We start from the raw sequence: 21065 nt of genomic DNA on the forward strand, positions 1-21065 counted from the left end.
GTGGGGGGGGGGGGGGGGTTGGAAGGATGATTACCAGTTATCCAGTTCAATATGACGCTGAGCAATATCACATTTTTCTAGACCACAGGATCCAGGTGACATACCTTCAGCAGTGGAGCAGTGGTTAGCTGTGAACTGAAGGGTGATGCTGCCCTTTGTTGTTATGTGTTAGCATGCAGTCATCTATGTCTCTTAGCAGAGAGTAGCATGAACAACCATCTTCACCAGTATCCAGGACTTTCTTGAAATAAATGAACACTCCTTTAAAGCAGGCTGGTCTCACCACAAAAATACATATATTGAGCAGATTTGGTCTGGACTCGGTTGGCTGTATGACTTCCACTTATTTCCCTTTTACACGCTGTAATGAAAAACATTTCTGTCCTGATCGGGACGTTTGAAACAGGGAGCTGGCCTCCGGCGTCCTGGCTTTACTCGCCTGCTTTATCACACTGATGGAGCTCCTCAGCTGGGTTCTCTTCAGGAGACACTGGCAGGCAATAAGGGTGAAATGTTGTGGAGTCCACGGCTTGCTGTATTTGTTGAGGGCCTGCTGTGCTCGTAATGGCCCCTGCTATTAAAGGCCAGATTAGAGTGCAGTTGGCCCATTTGTAATAAAAGGGACGACTTCAGTATGGGAGCCTCGTTCCATAATGTGATTGAGCCAGTCGTAGTGTGCTGAGTGTTCAGAGGCAGAGAGGCTCCACGTATTGATCTGAGAAAAAAAAAACTCTGTCCTTTAATTACACTGGGGCTGACTTTCCCAATTTCATCATTTTGAAAGGAAGCAATGGCCTCCCTTGGATGAAGAGTACAATTATTTCATTTTCTGAAGGTCAAACCTTCTGCATCTGGGGATTGACGGTATGATCTTCACCAGTATGAGAGCGTAAATGTTGAATCACGTACAGGTGTGCCTGAAGCTCTCCAGGTCTAAATGACTTTTCATGTAAATCCATTAACAGGCAGAAGAAGAGGCCACCTGTCCATCAGAGGAGAAACAGACAAACATGACTTTTTGCTATTCTGTTTGAGGTTGAGCCTGATAGCTGAACGCTCTGCCTCCTGTTCTGCTTTTAGAGAACCTAGGAACCTCCAGGAGGCCAGCACTCTGAGAACCAAGTGTTCTGGGGCAATATGGGGCTAACAGCTGTTTACGAGCTGATGGGGCCTGGCTGTTAGGAACAACCTTAAGGGGTCTTCATGTTCCTCTCAGTGGTCCTGGTCCAGAGTAGCTCCAGGTTCCTCTCAGCGGTTCTAGATATTCAGGTAAGGCTATGGGGAGGCTCTGAGGCTCAGGTGTGGAAAGCAGGCGCAGACAGAAGTATGTGGTTTCAATGGCTATGTTTACATAAAGTCAAAAAGCTGTTCATAACCGGAATATCTAGGTCAGATAGGTGAGAGCTGACTTCAACAACTTTCTGTAGGATGTCAGAAATGAAGGGAAGGTTGCATCTCACATCTCATATCAACGAGATTCTAAAGTTGCTGGCAAAATGACTCCAGTTAAAACACAGTGCTTGGAATAGTTGTAAAGTTTTCTCAGTGAAGTTTCACCGACCAATATTCTGAATACAAAACTTGTCACCGCGGAAGTTCTAACATGCATCAGGCTTTGAAGAGCAGTTTTTAAAGGTAAACACTGACCGTCTCTCACTGTGCACCTTCACATGAGACCAGACCCGCTTCACCACTCGTCTGAAATGTAAACAACATGGTGAGAGAGAGAGAGAGAGCGGGAGAGAGAGAGAGAGAGAGAGAGAGCATTTTCTTTAATGGCTCTGCAGCACTTTGCGAGTGTGAGTGTGGCCTAATCACTTGTAGGGCTTGATTGAGTGTGTGTTAATAAACGCGGGGCTGTTGTGTTCCCCTGCTGATCGGTGGTTTCTGCGCTGGGCTCTCTGCAGGCTGAGGACGCAGTCCTGAAGATTGATGGAGGGCCATGCTATTCCAACAGCAGGCACTGCTGAGACAGAAGCTCTTGGTTCTGGGCAGCCTTGCGATCGGAAGCGTCCTCTACCTCGTGGCCAGGGTTGGGACTCTGGACAGGTAAGTCTTCGGTCTCTAACCTGACCTTGTATTTTCAAATGACTGATGTACTTAATCTAAAACGGTATCACGAGTCTCACACAGCCAGTTTGATTCATGTATATATAGAGCACCAGTGAGAATAAAACCGTCTCTGAGCACATGGAACCCCACAGAGGAAAGCATCAGCAACCGGAAAAGACCTGCAGAACCAGGCTCAGACCTAAAACCAGACTTAAGGAACAGGAAAAGACCTGCAGAACCAGGCTCAGACCTAAAACCAGACTTAAGGAACAGGAAAAGACTGGCAGAACCAGGCTCAGAGGTTTACACGTTCCACTGCTAATCCACTGGTTTCAGGAACTTCCTGTCCTACTGCAGATAGAACGGACGGAGGGAAGACTGGAAGCTGACCTGCAATGAAACACAGGAAGTTGTGAGTGAAGCTGAGTGCAGTGCAGAAGGTTATCCAGCACTCAAAGGGCGCTCTCACACCAGCCCTGTTCATCCAGACCTGAGGTCACTTCAGGGCATTCTGGAAAAGTCCTCATGTATGCAAGTGTAAAAGCGTCCTTGACTTCGGTCCCCTGAAACCTCGTGTCTGGGAGTGGACTTTCCAGCAACTGCAGTGGGAGGCAGGAAGTGGAGCACAGTGCGTCTGGGAAGCAAAATCAGCAGAGTCAGAAGAAACAGGAGATAAAGAAAAGAGTCGGACGCTGTCTGGTGGTCAGAGGTCAGAGGTGGAGCGGCGAGGCAGATGGTCAGAAGACTCATGGTTGTTTGTGGTTAGCCGTTAGCCGCTAGCCGGGCGAGCCGTCCTCTGCCTGTCTGGTCAGTGTTCGTTTCCAGTGACAGCGCCCCCGAGAGAGCAGCTGTTGTAATTGCATGATGCTGTCCAGGTGTTGTCCAGTCTCTGAAAGAAAGCCAACCAGATGGGGGTGTCGGGCCCCCCCATCCCCGGCACCTGGACGGTTCACTGGATCCTACTTTATTCTCAACTTCATCTCCAGCCGTTTTGTCCTGGATCAACAAGTCCACGCTAAATGGACTTGTGTTCACACAGTGCTTTTTAGCACGTTAGCCTTTTCAGTACACTTTGTTTGATCAGTCACATCCACACACCTTCACCGGCAGTGGTGTCTGCCGTGACAGGTGTTCACTCACCTGGGTGCTGAACTCGCTGTTGTTGACCAGTGATAACCAAGTCAGCCAGCTTCTCACAGTCAGCCCAAAGGTTCTGCCCCATATGTACTGATTCTGGTGCTACAAACGCTGCCAACTCCAGATTTGGGAGTCTGGGTCTTTTTGATTGAGGAATCTATTTTTTTTTAGCCTCAGTTCATTTTCAGTTGTTTTTCTTGACTGTGTGAATTGTGCCTGAAAAACAAGTGACATCTACACTTTTGATTGTTCCTTATTTCTCTAACAGATAGCAGAGTGGACACTGTGTGTTTAGTTTATATTCTTGTATATGTAGTATGATGTGTACTTTGGCCTCTTTCTCAAATTTAATGATATTTAATACCATTTTAGAATGCAGGTATAGGTGAGGTAAGAACTGCTGAAATCCCTCCACTGGGAAACTTGTGATCAATCTTCCATCAACCAGCAGAGGCGAACAGCAGTGCTCATAACCATCCAATCACATCAAATCAAATCAGACTTTATTTCTAGAGTCCTTTCATATTAAAAAACAACAGAAAGTCAGGCTTCTGAGTGGATTCAACAGACTTCACACTCTAAACGCTCTCAAAATGGCTTGAAGAGGTTTCTCCATCTGAATGTCTGATAAGTGCAACCATCCATGTGATGAGGCCGAGGCAAACTGAACTCTGTGTTTTCCTGTTGTTTCTTCCAGACTGCAGCCCATTTGCCCCGTCGAGCACAGACCGCCCCCTGCTGAGCCGGAGCAGATCCCACTCCGCACCCTGCAGTTTAAGCGTGGCCTGCTCCATGAGCTGCGTACGGGCAACGCCACCACGGAGCAGGTCCGCCTGCACAGCCTGGTCCAGCAGCTGCCCCGGGCCATCATCATCGGGGTCCGCAAAGGGGGCACCAGGGCTCTTCTGGAAATGCTCAACCTGCATCCGGCGGTGGTCAAGGCCTCACAGGAGATCCACTTCTTTGACAATGAGCAGAACTATGCGCGGGGCATGGACTGGTACCGGGGCAAGATGCCCTTCTCCTTCCCTCACCAGATCACCATTGAAAAGAGCCCCGCCTACTTCATCACCGAGGAGGTCCCGGAGCGCATCTTCAAGATGAACTCGTCCATCAAGCTGCTGGTGATCGTCCGCGAGCCCACCACCCGGGCCGTCTCCGACTACACCCAGGTGCTGGAGGGCAAGGAGCGCAAGAACAAAACCTACCACAGGTTTGAGAAGCTGGCCCTCGACGCTGGCACCTGCGAGGTCAACACCAAGTACAAGGCCGTGCGGACCAGCATCTACACCAAACACCTGGAGCGCTGGCTGGAGTTCTTCCCCGTGGAGCAGTTCCACATTGTGGACGGAGATCGCCTCATCTCGGACCCGCTGCCCGAGCTGCAGCTGGTGGAGCGCTTCCTCCAGCTCCCGCCCAGGATCAGCCGCTACAACCTGTACTTCAACGCCACCAGGGGGTTCTACTGTCTGCGATTCAACATTGTCTTCAGCAAGTGCCTGGCAGGCAGCAAAGGCCGCATCCACCCGGACGTGGACCCGTCAGTCGTGACTAAACTGCAGAAGTTCTTTCATCCTTTCAATCAGAAGTTCTACCAGATCACCGGCAGGACGTTCGCCTGGCCGTGATCAGCCCGAACTCCCTGCTGAGATTCCTTGAATCGGTTGTCAGTCTTTGAAGAATGAAGAGTCACGCCTGGTTACAAGCTCCTGAGACATAAACAGCACTTTCACTGAATTTAATACCAGAATGACAGTGTGACCAAAAATAAAAAGAACTTGATGTAATTCTGTTTTTCCGTGTGACAGTACAAGAAGGGTTTGATGGTTTGACCAAAAGACTCTTTCAAGGTACCTGATCCCACAAAACAAATTCACCTTTCTGTCAGTGTTTCATTTTCACTCAAGAAGTAAAAAGAGGCAGTGCTGGGCTGTGTGATTAGTAAAAGAAATTATTTTTAAAGACTATCAAACACTGGCATTCATGCTGTTCGGCTAAGCTTTATACGTCACACTTTGATTCTTGATGAAACACCAGCTGTGAAACAACAGAACTCTTCCTTTGTTCCACATGATTTTCACTGAACCAGATCAGCAGGTAAACCAGAAGCCAGTAGAGTGGGACAGAAGAGCGTCGGTTTGATTCCCGCCTGTGATCAGTCCGTTACGGCATCCAGTGTGAACAGCTGGCCAGGCCGAGCAGAGCAGATCCAGAGTTCAGAGGGTGGCGGTCGCCCTGTCAGAATCCCACTGAAGCATTTAGGACTGGAACTTTGTTTTTGGGTTTTTGTTTTCTTTTCCAATGCGAGTGTCCTGTTTTCACTCCCTCACAGCGTCCTCAGTGCTTTGCCAGAACAAGGCAGAAAGCCACAACAGAATCTAAAACAAGTAGAAGAATAAGCTTCTGTGATGACTTCCGTCAAGCCAACGGCTCCATTTAGCAGAATGTGTCTGTTTCTGTGTAAATATTCATTATGTATCATAACCGTGCTGTTAAAAAGACTCAAGTAAAGAACATGTGAACATTTCTGCTCTTGTTTTATTATATGGTCTGCAACCACTCTTCTTTAGTGTTTAATATATTTATTCAAGTGTTCAACCAAGTTACAGACACACACACACACACACACACACACACACACATTGAAAACCCTCCCAGTACAAGAGATGAAATAAAAACATTAATGGAAGACCTCTGAGTCCACTGTTAATCACGAGGAGCCACACATTTCATTCACAGAGTAAATAGAGCTTCAGTAACATGATCAGCCAGAAAATACTTAAAAAAAACAAAACAGTCATTCCTGCTCAGTAGGTTAATCCAAAAAGTTCAGGAAAGACCGCCACACCCGATGAATTTCAGTTTCTGAACCTCTCAGTGTGAATGTGATTTCTCCAGTTTGAGATGAAGTAAAACATCTCAGGTCTGCTGTCACGCTGGGCGGCAGCATCCGTCCTCTTCAGCAGGTGAGCCAAACCCTCAACACTGATCCCCAAAAGAAACGAGTGGCTGTAGTTGTAGGTCGTTGTAGGTTGTAAAGTCAAAGCCAGAGTGTGGTTTCAGGTGGCCTCCGCTGATCTGCGCCCCTGGTGGGGTCAATCTTGGGGGGTTAGTAGGGTTAAAGGAGATCCCATCATCCACTGCAGGGAGCCCTGGGATGGACCCTGAGATGAAGCACACCTGCATCAAGAGAGAGAGGAAAATGGTTTGTGTACAGCTGTTTTCAACAAAAAAGTCAATAAAATGGTTCAGCCCTTGTCTCTGCCCCCCATGAAATATGGCCTCCTGCTCTGAGGGGTGGAAAAGCTGCTGGGCTGAACAAACTCATCTTTAAAGGACCAAAGTGTTTTTCAAATCAGGAGCAAACTCTAATGGGAGCGTGAACGCCACGGTTCACAAAACCTGTCAGGTTTTGAGGGGGTGGAGCTGATGCTCCCATACAGGAGGGAGCTTCTCCATTTCCAGCCATGAGGCCAACTGCACCAGAAGAACAGTGCACCCAAAGAGAGACACAGCTGTCCAGCAGTCCTAACAAACATCTCTGTCCATCCATCCATTTTCCACCGCTGATCCAGGACCGGGTCTCGGGGGCAGCAGTCTAAGCAGAGATGCCCAGACCTCCTGTCCCCAGACCTCCTGTCCCCAGACCTCCTGTCCCCAGACCTCCTGTCCCCAGACCTCCTGTCCCCAGACCTCCTGTCCCCAGACCTCCTGTCCCCAGACTCTTCCTCCAGCTCTTCCTGGAGGATCTGAGGCGTTCCCAGTCCAGCCCGGACACATAGTCTCTCCAGCGTGTCCTGGTCTTCCCCGGGGTCTCCTCCTGGTGGGACATGTCCAGATCTCCTCCCCAGGGAGGCGTCCAGGAGGCGTCCTGAAGAGGTGCTGAGCTCCTCACTGCTCCTCTGGATGTGGAGGAGTAGCAGCTCTACTCCAGCCCCCTCACCGCCCCCCCCCCCCCCCCCCCCCCCGCCGCTGCCAGTGAGCAAGCTGCGGAGCTGCAGCTGGAACTGTGCCAGCTGGAGTCGAACTACAGCCCTTCCTCCAGTCACAGAGAAACAGGAAGAGGTTTTTATTCTCCCGTCCCGCGGCGCCGTGTTTGAGAGGCCAGGCCGGCAGGTGGAGCTGGATCCAGCTCAGGCTCAGGAACTGAGACACCAGGTTCCTCTTCAGGCCACATCCGGCTGAGTCCGGTGTGTTTGAGGCAGAAACTCCAGGTGGAACAGGAGGGTGGGGTGAAATAGTTCAGTCAGCCATTACAAACTGAGGAAACGCTGAGGTTTACCCTCAACTGTTGTTTCACGGTTTCATAGAATAAAAATAAATACATGTTTTTCAGAAGTGTGTTTCCATGTGGAAATGGTAGAGCTACTACAATACAACATTGGTAATTGTCACAATATAGGTCTCACTTTGTTTTTTGAAAACTATTAGAAAATGAAAGGAAGTTGAAAATATAAAGTGCTGACATGAAGCACAGCATGCTGAATACTGACAGTGACAGCGTGGCTCGGCAGTGCTGGGGGGACAGACACCCGTCCCTGTTGACACCTCGTATTTCACATTCAGCTGAAGTAAAGTTCCAATAATATTGATCAGATTCTGTCTGAGGTGTGACCAACTTAAAGAACACTTCCAAACAGTTTGGTCCCTAAAGTCCAGAAAATGTGTTTGGTGTTGAAGAGTAAAGGCCCGTCCATGCTTCACATGTCCGCGTGGGTGCGCGTTGGTCCGCGTGACGTGAATCGTCATGAATTCCTGTCCGCTAGGGTCCGCGCGGACCGATCCGCGGACGTCCGCGCAGCAGCCAGAAATTGAGACCGCGTTGCGCAGTGCGCGCAGGTCGCGGAAGTGTGCGCCTGCGCCAGAGCGCCATAGCAAACAAAACATGACGGTAAAAGTGAAAGTAGACGGAGCTCCAGCCTGATGGCTCCACTTAAAGACACCGAAAGAGTGAAAAACTCGTGGAAAGAGAGAGAGACTGTCTGGAGGGAGGAGAAGGTCTGCAGACAGAAGTGAAAAAGTAACTAATCGCTCCGGCGCCGCCCCGCGATTCAGAAACTGAAAAAAAAGGCTAAATAAACTTTAATACTTAAAGATAATGTACTGACAATGTATGTGCTTAATTTTCTCTAAATAATCCGTAATAAAGGAGCAGAGAAACAGTCTGTAGAGCCGGAAAAGCTTCTCGAGGCTGCGTGGATCACCGCGCCTGCATGACGGCCCGAACGCACTGGACGCGGAAGCGCCGCGCGCGGTAGCGCCGCGCACTGCGCTTCTGATCGCCTCCCATGTTAACCTATCTAACCGGCCGCACCGAACGCGCAGTGGAGCGCCGCGCGCGCCGCGGCTCGCGCTCTGCAGCGCGCCCGCTCCGCTTCGTTCTATTTTTCACGCGAGCCGCGAGCGCCGGGAGCGCCATGTGTCAAGCTGGATCAAGCAGATCGGACCAGACAGGAAGTCGGAAACAGAAAAGGCAAGAGAATCCGGTCAATTTTCAAAATATAACAAATTAAATAACGATTACTTACGGACGGTGTTGCTCGTCCGTCTATAATTTGTCACTTGGGTCTAATCACAAGACAGATGGACACACAAACAGACATACGCATGTACGCACCCAAACACACACACACACACACACACACACACACACACACACACACACACACACACACACACACACACACACACACACACACACACACACACACACAGCGACAGACATTCACGTGATGCAGAAAAAAAGAGGACAGGAGGAGAAAAAGTCCCTCCACAGGTCACCAAAACACACACATCCATACTGGCAGAGCGAGACAGAGGGAACAGGGAACAAACGTGAAAACCGAGAGCTGACGGAGCGAGCCGAGTGCAGCCGATGTGTGACCAGCGCGGAGAGCGCAGCCAGCAGATACGCCTCCAGTGCGAACAGCCAAGCGCCGGCGCGGAGACGCCTCCGCTACGCTTCCGCGTCCAGTGCGTTCCCGGCGTGAGACGCACAGCTGAGCTCAAAATGTAGCATGAGAGAAAGCGCGTCCGCATCAGTGGTGCGCGGACCTTCCAAAGCGGACACGGAAACGCGTACATGTGAAGCATGGACGAGCCTTGAGTCAGACTGTGACAGGAAGCAGAACCAGGACTCACTGAGTGATGCTGCCCTCTAGTGGTCGGCTGGAGCAGGAGCGTCCAGGTTTCAGTTCACTGAGGCTCTTTGTGACCTCTTAATGTTTAACCCAGCGTGTGTGTGTGTGTGTGTGTGTGTGTGTGTGTGTGTGTGTGTGTGTGTGTGTGTGTGGCCCTGTTTCCACCTGACATTAAACTGTTTGGTGCTGGCAATCGATTAAAATGTTTAGTGACTCTGACGATAATTAATTGTGATTAATCGCATCCTTTGTGAAGTTGTAATCGACACAAAACCATCAGTTTAATGCAGGAAAACGTCTTGATGTGAATCTTCAAACTGAAGTGGAGCAGCTCCTCATCAGAAAACACTCACAATGTGGAGTCATCCAGCCTTGAAGTGGAGCTGCTCAAGGGCACTCCGGTCCCGCTCCCTGTGTCGCTGCTGAACAGGACGATGTTTGGAAAGACTTCCAGCTTCAGATGAAGAATCTCACCCTCCTCATTCAGCTGGACTGCAGGGAGGAGAAACTATCCAGTCTCCATGACAGGAAAACGACTTTTCTCTCCTCTGAGCCAATTGTTAACACCAATTCTGTCATTAATCACAGTTTTAAACAATGAACAGTTGAAAACCATCAACTAATTATTTGTGATTAATGGGATTAAAACTGACCCCCCAGGCAGACCTCATGCTCCCTCTTTGGGGGTTTTCAAACCTGGACTGAAACCCCCGCAACATGAACTGTTTTAAACATATTTATTTAAATGTACACTTATTTACTACATACTTACACTACTTTTTCATGTCCACCTGTGCGTTTCTCATGTGCTTGTTTTATGTTTTCTCTCAACTCGTGGACTACAGTCTGACTCTTATGGTTCCTTTGTTGACAGAAGTGTTTTTGCACTGACGTCAGACAGAGATGAGGGTGCTGCTCCTGGAGTCTGCCTCAGGAAGGTTTCCTTTGAGCTCATGGACTTCCACTGTATTCAGGTCATTTCAAGACATGACTCCTGAGGACGAGTGGACTCCGGTGTGAGGCTGTCCATTCAGGACCGGCGTCCAGGGCCGTCCTCACAGCAGCTGTCCAGACGCTCCTCCAGTCCCACGGGGCTCTCCAGCCTCTTCATGACTGGCTTGACCTGAGGAAGGTACATGACTGTGATTTGATGCTGAGACACATTTGTAGTGGAAGTGTTGGTCCACAGAGGGGCTTCACTGAACATCTGGAGGTTAAAGGAATACTTCAACCAAAAAAACGATTTGGCCTCATTTTCTACTCACCCTCATGCTGAGCAACACTCTGGAGCACCTCTTTGATGTCTCAAATGCAGCCGGAGGTCCGGGGGGATTTTCGCTGTCAACAAAATTCCATTGTTTCCGCTTCCGCTTCCGGGTCGCTGCTGTCACTTGTGTTTACTCCGTGTATCGTCCCTGGTTTATGAACATTTTTTTTCCCATACCGACAACTGATTTGGATTACGGACCTCGGACTGAATGGTGGAGACCACTGGTTTTGACCACGGACTGTATTGCGACACCGATTTGAGGAAGACGGACATTGGAAAGCCGGCGAAGCCGGTAGCTGGGTCAGCCAAGCTAAGCTACCTAGCTCATCTAGCCGGCGAAGCTACCCGCCGGCCGCGTAATAACAACAAACGCGATGCCACCCAAGAAAGTGCCAACGATCGAGGAGATGGAGGACATCAAAAAATCCCTGGATTTTCTGGGTGAGGAAGTGTCTGCTGTGAGGCTGCAGCAGGAGAACATTCTGGACCTGGTGGAGGAGATTAAGGTTCTGCGGCTGCAGAACGCAGAGAAGGCAAAGCGGATCGCCTTCCTCGAGAACCGAGTGGAGGATCTGGAGCAATACACTCGGATTAACAACATCATTGTGACTGGGCTTCAGATTAAACCCCGGTCATACGCTCGAGCCGTGACGGGAGGAGACGGAGAGGAGCAGAGCGAGGAGGATGCTCTCTGTGGAGCAACAGCTGACGGAGTTCCTGCACTCCAAGGGGATCGAGGTAAAAACCACAGACATTGAAGCATGTCACCCTCTCCCCAAGAGAAACAACAAACCAGCAGTAATAATAAGGTTTATTAACAGAAAGCACAAGATGCAGCTGTTAAAGCAAGGCAAGAAACTTAAAGGCACAGACGTTTTCCTGAATGAGCACTTAACGAAGAAAAATGCGGACATTGCAAAAAAAGCGAGACTCCTGAGGAAGCAAGGAAAAATTCAAAGAACTTGGACACAGAACTGCAAAATCTTCATCAAGCTGAAGGGATCTCCAGAAGAGGTCAAGGTTTTGGTTATCCGAGATATCGGAGAACTGGACAAACTATGATGGAGCTAAACAAGGCAAGGAATGATCAAACTCAGGGACTAAATACCAGATCATCATGACCGAAGAACTGGACACTTTCCATTATACTGAGCATAAAACACAAGATATAGAAAATAACACTGATCCAGAAAATAATCTTTTCAACAATATCAATATCAGCTGCCGTTATTACACTGAAAATCTATACAATACCATGATCAAACAAGAGAACAAGATATCAATTATTCACTTCAACACCAGAAGCATGTATGCAAATTTTCACAAAATTAAGGAATATCTAAGTCAGTTCAATACTCCTTTCAATATAATAGCCATATCAGAAACCTGGATCAACAACGAGAAGGGAGCAGAATTTGAGCTGAATGGCTATGAATTTAATTATATCAATAGAAAGAACAAAAGTGGAGGGGGGGTGGCAATATATGTTGACAATAGTCTGCAATATAAAATCATTGAAAAAATGACTGTAGTTGTTGAGGATTTACTCGAGTGCATTACAGTAGAAATATGTCGTGAAGAAATGAAGAATTTAATGGTGAGCTGTATATATAGATCTCCTGGATCAAGCATCGAAGTCTTCAAAGAGTGGATGGAAAATATGTTCATAAAATCAACACAGAAGGTCTTGTTTTTTATTTTAACATCGACCTCTTAAATCCAAAGAAACATAAAATGACGGATGACTTCATCAACTCAATGTTCAGTATGGGTTTGTATCCTACTATCACCAGACCTAGCAGGATCACTTCTCACTGTGCCACTTTAATTGATAATATATTTACCAACATCATGGAAAATAATACTGAGAGCAGACTATTATTAACTGATATTAGTGACCATCTGCCTATTTTTAATGTATATTACCGTAACTATAGTAGGAAGAAGAATATCAAAAATTATAAATATATAAGAGTGAAAACAGAAGAGGCCATGATGGCACTAAAAAATGACTTAATGACACAGGACTGGAATGAGGTTTATAAAGAGAAAGATATTGATAAAGCATATGACAAATTTCTAAGTATATTCAATACATTATATGACATATATTGTCCTATTAAGAAATACAGTATTATACAAAAACACATAAATAGTCCATGGGTCACAAAGGGGCTGCAAAATGCCTGCAAAAAGAAAAACTTATTATACAGGCAATTCTTAAAGTATCGAACTACAGAGGCAGAGGAAAAGTATAAAAAATATAAAAATAAATTAACTAACATTATGAGGACAAGTAAGAAAGAATATTATAATACATTATTGGAGAGAAATAGAAACAATATTAAAGGCATATGGAATGTTCTAAATGGCATTGTGAGAAGTAGATCTCAAACTATAAATTACCCAGAGTACTATATTGAAAATAACAAGACCATTAACAATATGGAGGATGTGGTGAATGGTTTTAACAGATTCTTTGTAAATGTGGGACCAGATTTAGCAGCAAAAATAAAGAAACCGGTGACGACAGAAAAGGGGGATATAGAAGACATGGGGTACAGGAATCCAAATACAATGTTTTTAGGTGCAGTTGATGAAAGAGAAATTGTAGAGAATGTAAGAAACTGTAAAAACAAAACCTCTAAAGATTGGAATGATACAGACATGTCCACAGTAAAGTCAGTTATTGAAGGAATTGCTAAACCACTCACCTACATCTGCAACTTGTCTTTTCAATCAGGTACATTCCCAGACAAAATGAAAATAACTAAAGTAATACCACTGTTTAAATCCGGAGATCGACATCAGTTCACAAACTACAGGCCTGTTTCATTACTCCCCCAATTCTCCAAAATACTGGAAAAACTATTTATTAAGGACAGACTGGATACATTTATTGAAAAGCACAAACTTATAACGGACAGTCAGGATGGTTTTAGAACGGACCGATCAACATCTCTGGCATTAATGGAATTAATAGAAGAAATCACAGACTGTATGGACAATAAAAAAGTAGCAATAGGACTATTTGTGGATTTAAAGAAAGCATTTGATACCATTGACCATAATATATTAATAAAGAAATTAGATAACTACGGTATTAGGGGAGTGGGGTTGAGTTGGCTTTCAAGTTACTTAAGAAACAGGCAACAGTTTGTACAGATGGGGAATCATAAATCAAAACTGATGAATATTACATGTGGGGTCCCGCAGGGGTCAGTATTAGGACCAAAGTTATTTATATTGTATATTAATGACATATGTAGTGTATCTAAATTATTGAAATTTATTCTGTTTGCGGACGACACAAATATTTTTTGTTCCGGTGAGAATTTGCAGCAGATTTTGGAGACCATCACAACAGAAATGAATAAATTAAAACTATGGTTTGATAAAAATAAATTATCATTAAATCTAATTGAAATTCTTCGACAACTATATGCTCGTCATTAACGCCAGCGGGGACGCCTGGCCAGATGCAAGACGACGAGCAGTGCTTCTTCATTGCTTGGGTCCAGAGGGACAAAGACTTTTCTACACTTTGCCAGCACAAGGTACGACGTATGGCTGCCCTCGTTAAGCACTTCGTCCCTAAAGTAAATGTTGTAGCCTGCAGACATACTTTCAGACAACGCACCCAACGACCGGATGAATCGGCAGTGCAGTATGTGGCGGCTTTGAGAGCGTTAGCTTCACTGTGTGGGTTTGGACTGATGGAGCAGGAGATGATACGTGATCAGCTGATTTCTAATGCTTATCTCACGGCTGTGAGAGAAAAGTTGCTGTTGGAGGATGACCTCACGCTGGAGAATGCTCTTACAATCGCATGCCAGGTGGAGGCAGCGGTTAAAAATGCTACACTGCTTTCTTCAACTAAGACAGTCCCGACTGCGCCAGTGCAAGCTGTTGGCGCGTCAAGGGGGCGTGTCCGAGGACAGAGAGGAGCTTGCGCAGCTACAGCCCCTGCTCCTGAACGGGATAAAAAGAGGAATGGAAACCAGCGGCAACGTGCGGCAAACACAGCTTCAGATGTGGCTCCAAAAAGCATTTAGCTAATGATACAAACTGTCCAGCTGTTTCAGTAAACTGTAATAACTGCGGTAAAAAGGGACATTTCGCCAAAGTTTGTAGCTCTGCTGCCAGTGAAATAAGAGAGGTGGTTGTTCCAGAACTAGCCATACTGCAGGTGAAAGATGTGAAACAGACAGCAGCAACCTTTGACAAAATTACCTGCAATCTCCACATTGAAGCACCTGAAGACAACTTTCATGTCCTGGAGTTGATTGTTGATACTGGAGCATCCATATCTATCCTGCCAGAGACAATGTACAGACAGTATTTTGCAGACTGCTCGCTGACTGAACCTCAAGTCAAACTGGTCACTTATGCTAAACGTGAAGTGCCTGTTGTTGGTTGCCTGCCAGCAACAGCAGCCATTGCAGGGCAAGACAGCAGAGTTCCAGCCTCATTCCACATTGTTAAAGCTGGATCACCTTTGATGGGCCTGGACTTGATTAAAGCACTCAGTGTCAGCATTATTGGAGGCAAGGTGAACTACAGTGCAGAAACTGATTCAAATACAGCTACGCATGACAATCAAAGCACAGCAGTGCAAATGGTTAATTTGACCCCACCGCAGCAGTTTGGATGTGTGAAAGGGTTCATCCACAAAGTACAAGTGGACAGCACCGTGCAGCCAGTGCGTCAAAAGTTGAGACGCCTACCACTGAGCATACGTAAGGAGGTGTCAGCAGAGCTCAATCGCCTACTTCAAGCTGGCATCATAGAACGTGTGGATGCGCCTGAATGGGTGAGTCCCTTGGTTGTGGCACGGAAACGTGGTGGAGGACTGCGGATGTGCGTGGATTTGCGTGAGCCCAATAAAAGTGTGATCATGGACTGTTATCCTCTCCCTCATATGGAGGACATTTTTGCTGAGTTGGCTGGTGCTACACACTACAGCCAAATTGACCTGAGTTCCGCTTACCACCAACTGCCTTTACACCCTGACAGCCGGAATCTCACTGCATTCATAACACATGAGGGTGTCTTCAGGTACACACGTGTACCCTTTGGCCTGGCATCAGCGCCGTCTGCTTTCCATAAGATGATGCAGACGATCCTGAAGGACTTACCAGGAGTTCAAAACTACTTGGATGACATCATAATTTATGGTGATTCAAAAAAAAAAAAACGACCGACACCTACAAGCTGTTCTGCAGAGGCTGTCAAATGCTGGACTTCAGATTAACTTTAACAAAAGCTCATTTGGTCAGACCAGCATTCCTTTCCTCGGACATGTGGTTTCAAAGGAAGGTCTGCGCCCGAGCCCAGATCACCTGACTGCCATCGCAGAGGCTCCTGCACCAAAAGACATGGCAGCACTGCGCTCTTTCCTGGGCTTAACTTCCTGGTTCAGCAAGTTCCTTCCCAACTATGCAACGCTGGTCGAGCCACTACGACAGCTACTCAGAACAAACGCCCAGGCTGAGCTGCAATGGGATGCAGCAGCAGAAAACAGTTTTGCGAAGCTGAAAACACTGCTTCTTGAGAGTCCTGCACTTGCCATCTATAACCCAAAGCTTCCTACCTTCATCACGACAGATGCCTCAGACTATGGGTTAGGAGCTGTCCTGACGCAGCTACACCCAGACAACAATGAATGCATCGTTGCCTTTGCTTCTCGTACACTGTCAGCTGCAGAGAGGAAATATTCTACGACTGAAAAGGAGGCCCTGGCTTGTGTTTGGGCTGTGGAACGATGGCGTACTTATGTGTGGGGACACAGATTCACACTCAGAACCTACCATCAAGCTCTGACCACCCTTCTCAACACCAAAGGCATGAACAGAGCTGGCATGAGAATCGCCAGGTGGTCAGCGAGATTGATGTGTTTTCAATATGATGTGCAGTACCGCCCAGGTACACAGAATGTAATGGCAGACTGTCTTTCACGTGTTCCCCTCGCCACCTCCAACACGACTGCAGAAGCTGAGCAAGAATTATTCACAGAGATAGCTGAGATTTCTCCTCTCCTGATGGCAGTGCCACTTACAGATTTTAAAGCTGAATGTGAGGACTGTCCTGAACTTACAAAGCTGCGACAAGTCATTCAGTCTGGATGGCCTAAGTCAAAAAAAGCTCTTCCAGGTGATGTGCAGCCTTACTTCCTGGTGCGACATGAACTAGCTGTTGAGGCGCCGCTGATCTTCCGTGGAGCTCGCCTGATGGTGCCTAAGTCTCTTCAAATGAGGATCGTCCAGCTGGCACATGAAGAGCACCAGGGTGTGGTTCGCACGAAACAACGCCTCAGAGAACTCTACTGGTGGCCACGCATGGATGATGTGGTTCACACAGTTTTGTCGGCCTGCACAATCTGCCAGTCTTGTGACAAAACAGCCAAAACGCCTGCGGCCCCAATGCAGCCTGTGGAATTTCCAGGGGGCCCTTTTCAACATGTGGCTGTGGATATTGTTGGTCCTTTTGACCTGGGGACCTATGGCTGCAGATTCGCCATTACTCTCATGGACTATTTCAGCAAATGGCCGGAAGTTGCCTTTACTTCATCTGCAACTACAGACACTGTCATAAGGTTCCTGGATTCCATCTTTGCACGTGAAGGAAATCCCTGTGCCATTACAACTGATAATGGCCCACAATTCACGTCTTCTGCCTTCACTGACTTTCTCAAAGAGAGGGGCATCAAGCACATCAGGACAAGTGTTTACCATCCTCAAGCGAACGGATGTGTGGAACGCTTTAATAGAGTGCTTAAGGACTGTGTTCAAGCGGCTCAGGTAGCTCAACGCCCGTGGAAACCAGCAGTCACTGAAATGCTGCAGAGCTACAGAGCAACTGCTCATGCAACGACAGGTGAATCCCCTTTCCAGCTTCTGAGAGGACGACCGATGCGGACAAAACTGAATGTTCTGCTGCCACCAACAGACAGCGGGACATATGCTCACGTTGCAACCAGAGTTGCCATGCAACAGAAAAAAAGCAAATGCTACACAGACAAGAAACGAGGTGCCAAAACTCCCAAGGTCACAGTCGGTGCCAAGGTCCGGGTGCGCAAGCCTTTTCGTGTGGGAAAAGGAGAGAGACAGTACACTGACCCAATGTCTGTGGAGCAACAGACAGGGCTGAGCACCTTTATCCTGAGTGACGGGAAAAAGTGGAACGCAACACGCCTTTCTCTCTGTCCAGACGGCACAGAGGAAGCACAGAGAGCTGGTACTGAAAAGACCAGTAGCCCAGCTAAGAATATGACAAGACAAACTACTCACAGAGACAGACAGAAACCAGCTTGGACAAAAGATTATGTAATGAAGTAGCTCCAAGCCTAAAGCAAAACTAAGCTGATTAGGTGACGGTAATTTTAAGTTCAGTTGCTACATTTTGAGTTTATAAGTCACATTTTCAGTTAGTCTTATACGTTAGTAAGGTTATTTGGAAATGCTTGAATAATTTATGTTTGTTATAAATGTATGGAGTCAGACCTTATTTCATTACTGAAGGTTTTATCTGAATACAGTATTTCATTTGAGTTTGGTTTGCATTGAATAACAGTTGAAATACAAAATGCTAATTCTACTTGTGTCAAAGATTGTTCATACAAAGAAGTGTTCTTTCTGAGTAACAGGGGAGATGTTGTGTTTACAGACTCATGCAGTAACAGTAATAGTGTGACACTACCAGATATGGCCAGTGAGTGGCGCTAGAAGAGAATGTAAGATAGACTGGTAGAAGAAGTGCTGAAGAAGAGTGGTTGTTTTTCTACAATGCTACGTGATGTCTGCCAACGTGAAAATTAAAATTACTTGATCTTCTCGAGGTGAGATCCTGTCCAAGCTTCCTGTATGGGTCAGTGTGAATGTTTAAATGTTCTCACTTGGATGGTCACCACCTGTGTGTGTGTGTGTGTGTGTGTGTGTGTGTGTGTGTGTGTGTGTGTGTGTGTGTGCACTCCTCTCTGAACTGAGAAGAGTGAGAAATGCTATCTGTGTATTCGCTCTCTCAAGGTCAGCTCGAGCATGTTTACTGCCAGCCGCCCTGTCTGCTCTCTCTCTCTCTCTGTCTCTCTCTCTCTTTAACTTTCCTCTTCCTTTCTGTCCTCTGAAAAAGAAAAGTCCCTTCTCTCTTTTTTCCTTTTTTGATTTTCATCAGGTTCTGTATATTTAGCGGTTCTGGACGCGGCCATTCTCATGTTCCCAGCTCTCCCTCTGTCTGAGGCTGTTCTGTCCAGTCAATCGTTCTAACGCCGGTCCCTGATCTTTCTTGGTCAGTCTGCTGTTTTGTTTAACATTAATTTTGAACATCAGACCTCCCAGGCTGTTTGGCTGCTGTTTCTGCCAACACTTAAGAATTTTGTCTTTCATTCTGTCGCTCTTCTACACCTGTCGAGGTGAAGTAAATTACCAAGTTACACAATTTACGAGTTCTTTTGACCTAATTTTAACAGTCGCTTGGCTAAAAAAAAAACTATTTTAATTGTTTAATTATGAATATTTTAACCAGAATTTTACACTTTATCGTTAACTTCTCTTTTATCTGAGCACCCTGTGCTCTAGAGCCGCATATATCTACAGGTTTTTCAGTTAATTTGCACTCCGTCAGTAACCTTTAAACCTAAGTTCTACACAAAAATATATTTAGGCAAGGACTGCCACACACACACTGAACTGCTTCCAGCAGTGGTTTTTGATTCAGAGGAGGTGAGAGACTCAAAAGCCAAGAGGTCACACGCCTTTCTGCGGCCGAGTGAATGTCAAGGTATGAGGATCAGTTCTCCCAGCATCCTCTCCGTCTTGGGAGGTGATAGACTCGCTATTAAGAGGGCAAACGGTACTGCGATCAAGTGAGTGTCAAGGAGTGAGGTTCTGCTCTACCGATGTCCCCACGTCTGGGGAGGCCATAGACTCAAGCCAAGAGGTCAAGCGCCATACAGCAACCGAGTGAGTGTCAAGATACGAGGATCTGCTCTCCCAGTGTCCCCTGGGCCTACTGCCACAGATTCAGTGAAAACACACACCACGCCGATAAAGGGTTCCACACACACTGCTCGTATTGTCTGATGTGGTCTACAGTGGGGGACATGGGGTCCCGCTGTCCACCGCGCCGGGGAGGCAGAGGGCTCTGTTTCTACCTGGGGGTGGCCCAGGCCCGAGTCGCCGGTTTGAGAGTATTTCCACTTTTAGTCCCGTAGAACTGGGAAATCTTGCTAACCTTCTCTCAACCCCTCTGGTCTCCCTTTTACTACAGACTCAGAGTCAGTGTCCTCTGGTAGCCAATTCAAATTATGCCCGTTTTTATTGTTTTGCACTATCACCAACCACAATGTCCCCACAGAACTGTGCCTGGAGACCCCCGTGCAATCGGAGGGTTTAATTCACTTCAGAGCACAGGAACCACCCCACAGCTGATGTGAAAAACAATAAAGATGAAAATATGTCCCTGTGTCCTTATTTCCTCTTCACTTATTCTCTTAACTTCTTCTTTATTCTTCTTCTCTATAGGCGAGTCCCTGACTCCCTTGGGTCCCCGACCCCACGTCCCAGGCCAGACGTCTTCGGTGATACGCACCGGCGGTCTCAGACCGACCTAGTCCCTGACTAGGGCTTTTCTAAAATTTGCAGGCGTGTAAAGTCCCAGGTCTACCTAGTCCCAGACTAGGATTTTTCAAGAATTTTCGGACACCCGTCGTTTTTACAGAGGGCCGATTCCCAGAATCATTTGAGTCCTTATGTTTTCCAATTAGAATTTAGGTCGGACACTTATTAACTTTCCCTATGTGTGTTTTATGTGATTTATACATTACATGTGGCTATATAGAGGAAAAGGACTAAAGAGTCGTTGCTTAGGAATATTAGGATTTTTCTTCCGGACCTCTGATCTCCGCCCAAACGACAAACAGACCGAAGTCCGGCAGAAACTTTAGAAAAGGCTTTCTGCTTACCTCTTTTGTTGGAGCTCCTTTGTCGTTGGGTGGTGAAGACAGGCCCGTCTGGAAAGATCGTGGTTCCGAATGACCTAATACCAAGAAGAATCCGGGTCACGGCACCAATTGTTGGAGCCCGGACTTCCGTCCCGCTGACTCCACCCGGTTCTTTTATTCTATGCTTGGTATAAAGAATGCCAAAACAACTGACTTCAGATTATTACCATTTATTTAAGTATAGCCAAATGTAATGCTCAGCGCTGGACCTTACAGGGAAAGATACAAAGTATTTCGCCCCGAAAGGATCCTGATTGTTGATGAATCAGAGTTTTTATTCCATGTTCTTCTGGGCTGGGCCCCGACAGATAGGTTGGACTTTGTTCGCAATTGGACAATTTGGTATTGATGTCAGCTGCCAACCAAGAGCTGACATCCTGATGGAGGATGTTTGGAACACTAGTGAGTGTGTGTTGGTTTCTCCGGAACGTGTGGGTATGTTTACACCTTAGCAGAGCATCTTATAACC

General features: G+C 46.9%; 1 protein-coding gene across 1 annotated transcript; it reads left to right on the forward strand.

Moving 5' to 3' along the window:
- Positions 1 to 1818: 1818 nt before the first annotated feature.
- On the forward strand, positions 1819 to 19288 carry LOC115402497 (heparan sulfate glucosamine 3-O-sulfotransferase 5). Its single transcript, XM_030111043.1, has 4 exons — positions 1819 to 2049; positions 3887 to 4818; positions 18828 to 18834; positions 19276 to 19288. The coding sequence occupies exons 1-2, from the start codon at positions 1943 to 1945 to the stop codon at positions 4815 to 4817; spliced, it is 1038 nt and encodes a 345-aa protein (XP_029966903.1). The 5' UTR covers positions 1819 to 1942; the 3' UTR covers position 4818; positions 18828 to 18834; positions 19276 to 19288.
- The last annotated feature ends 1777 nt before the right edge of the window (positions 19289 to 21065 follow it).

The sequence above is a fragment of the Salarias fasciatus genome, chromosome 15 (genome assembly GCF_902148845.1).
Source record: "Salarias fasciatus chromosome 15, fSalaFa1.1, whole genome shotgun sequence".
NCBI lineage: Eukaryota > Metazoa > Chordata > Actinopteri > Blenniiformes > Blenniidae > Salarias > Salarias fasciatus.

Excerpts from the sequence above, each read along its gene's own strand:
- LOC115402497 (XM_030111043.1), top strand. The coding sequence starts at position 1,943 with ATGCTATTCCAACAGCAGGCACTGCTGAGACAGAAGCTCTTGGTTCTG. Across the intron at positions 2,050-3,886 it reads AGGGTTGGGACTCTGGACAG|ACTGCAGCCCATTTGCCCCG; the intron begins GTAAGTCTTCGG and ends TGTTTCTTCCAG.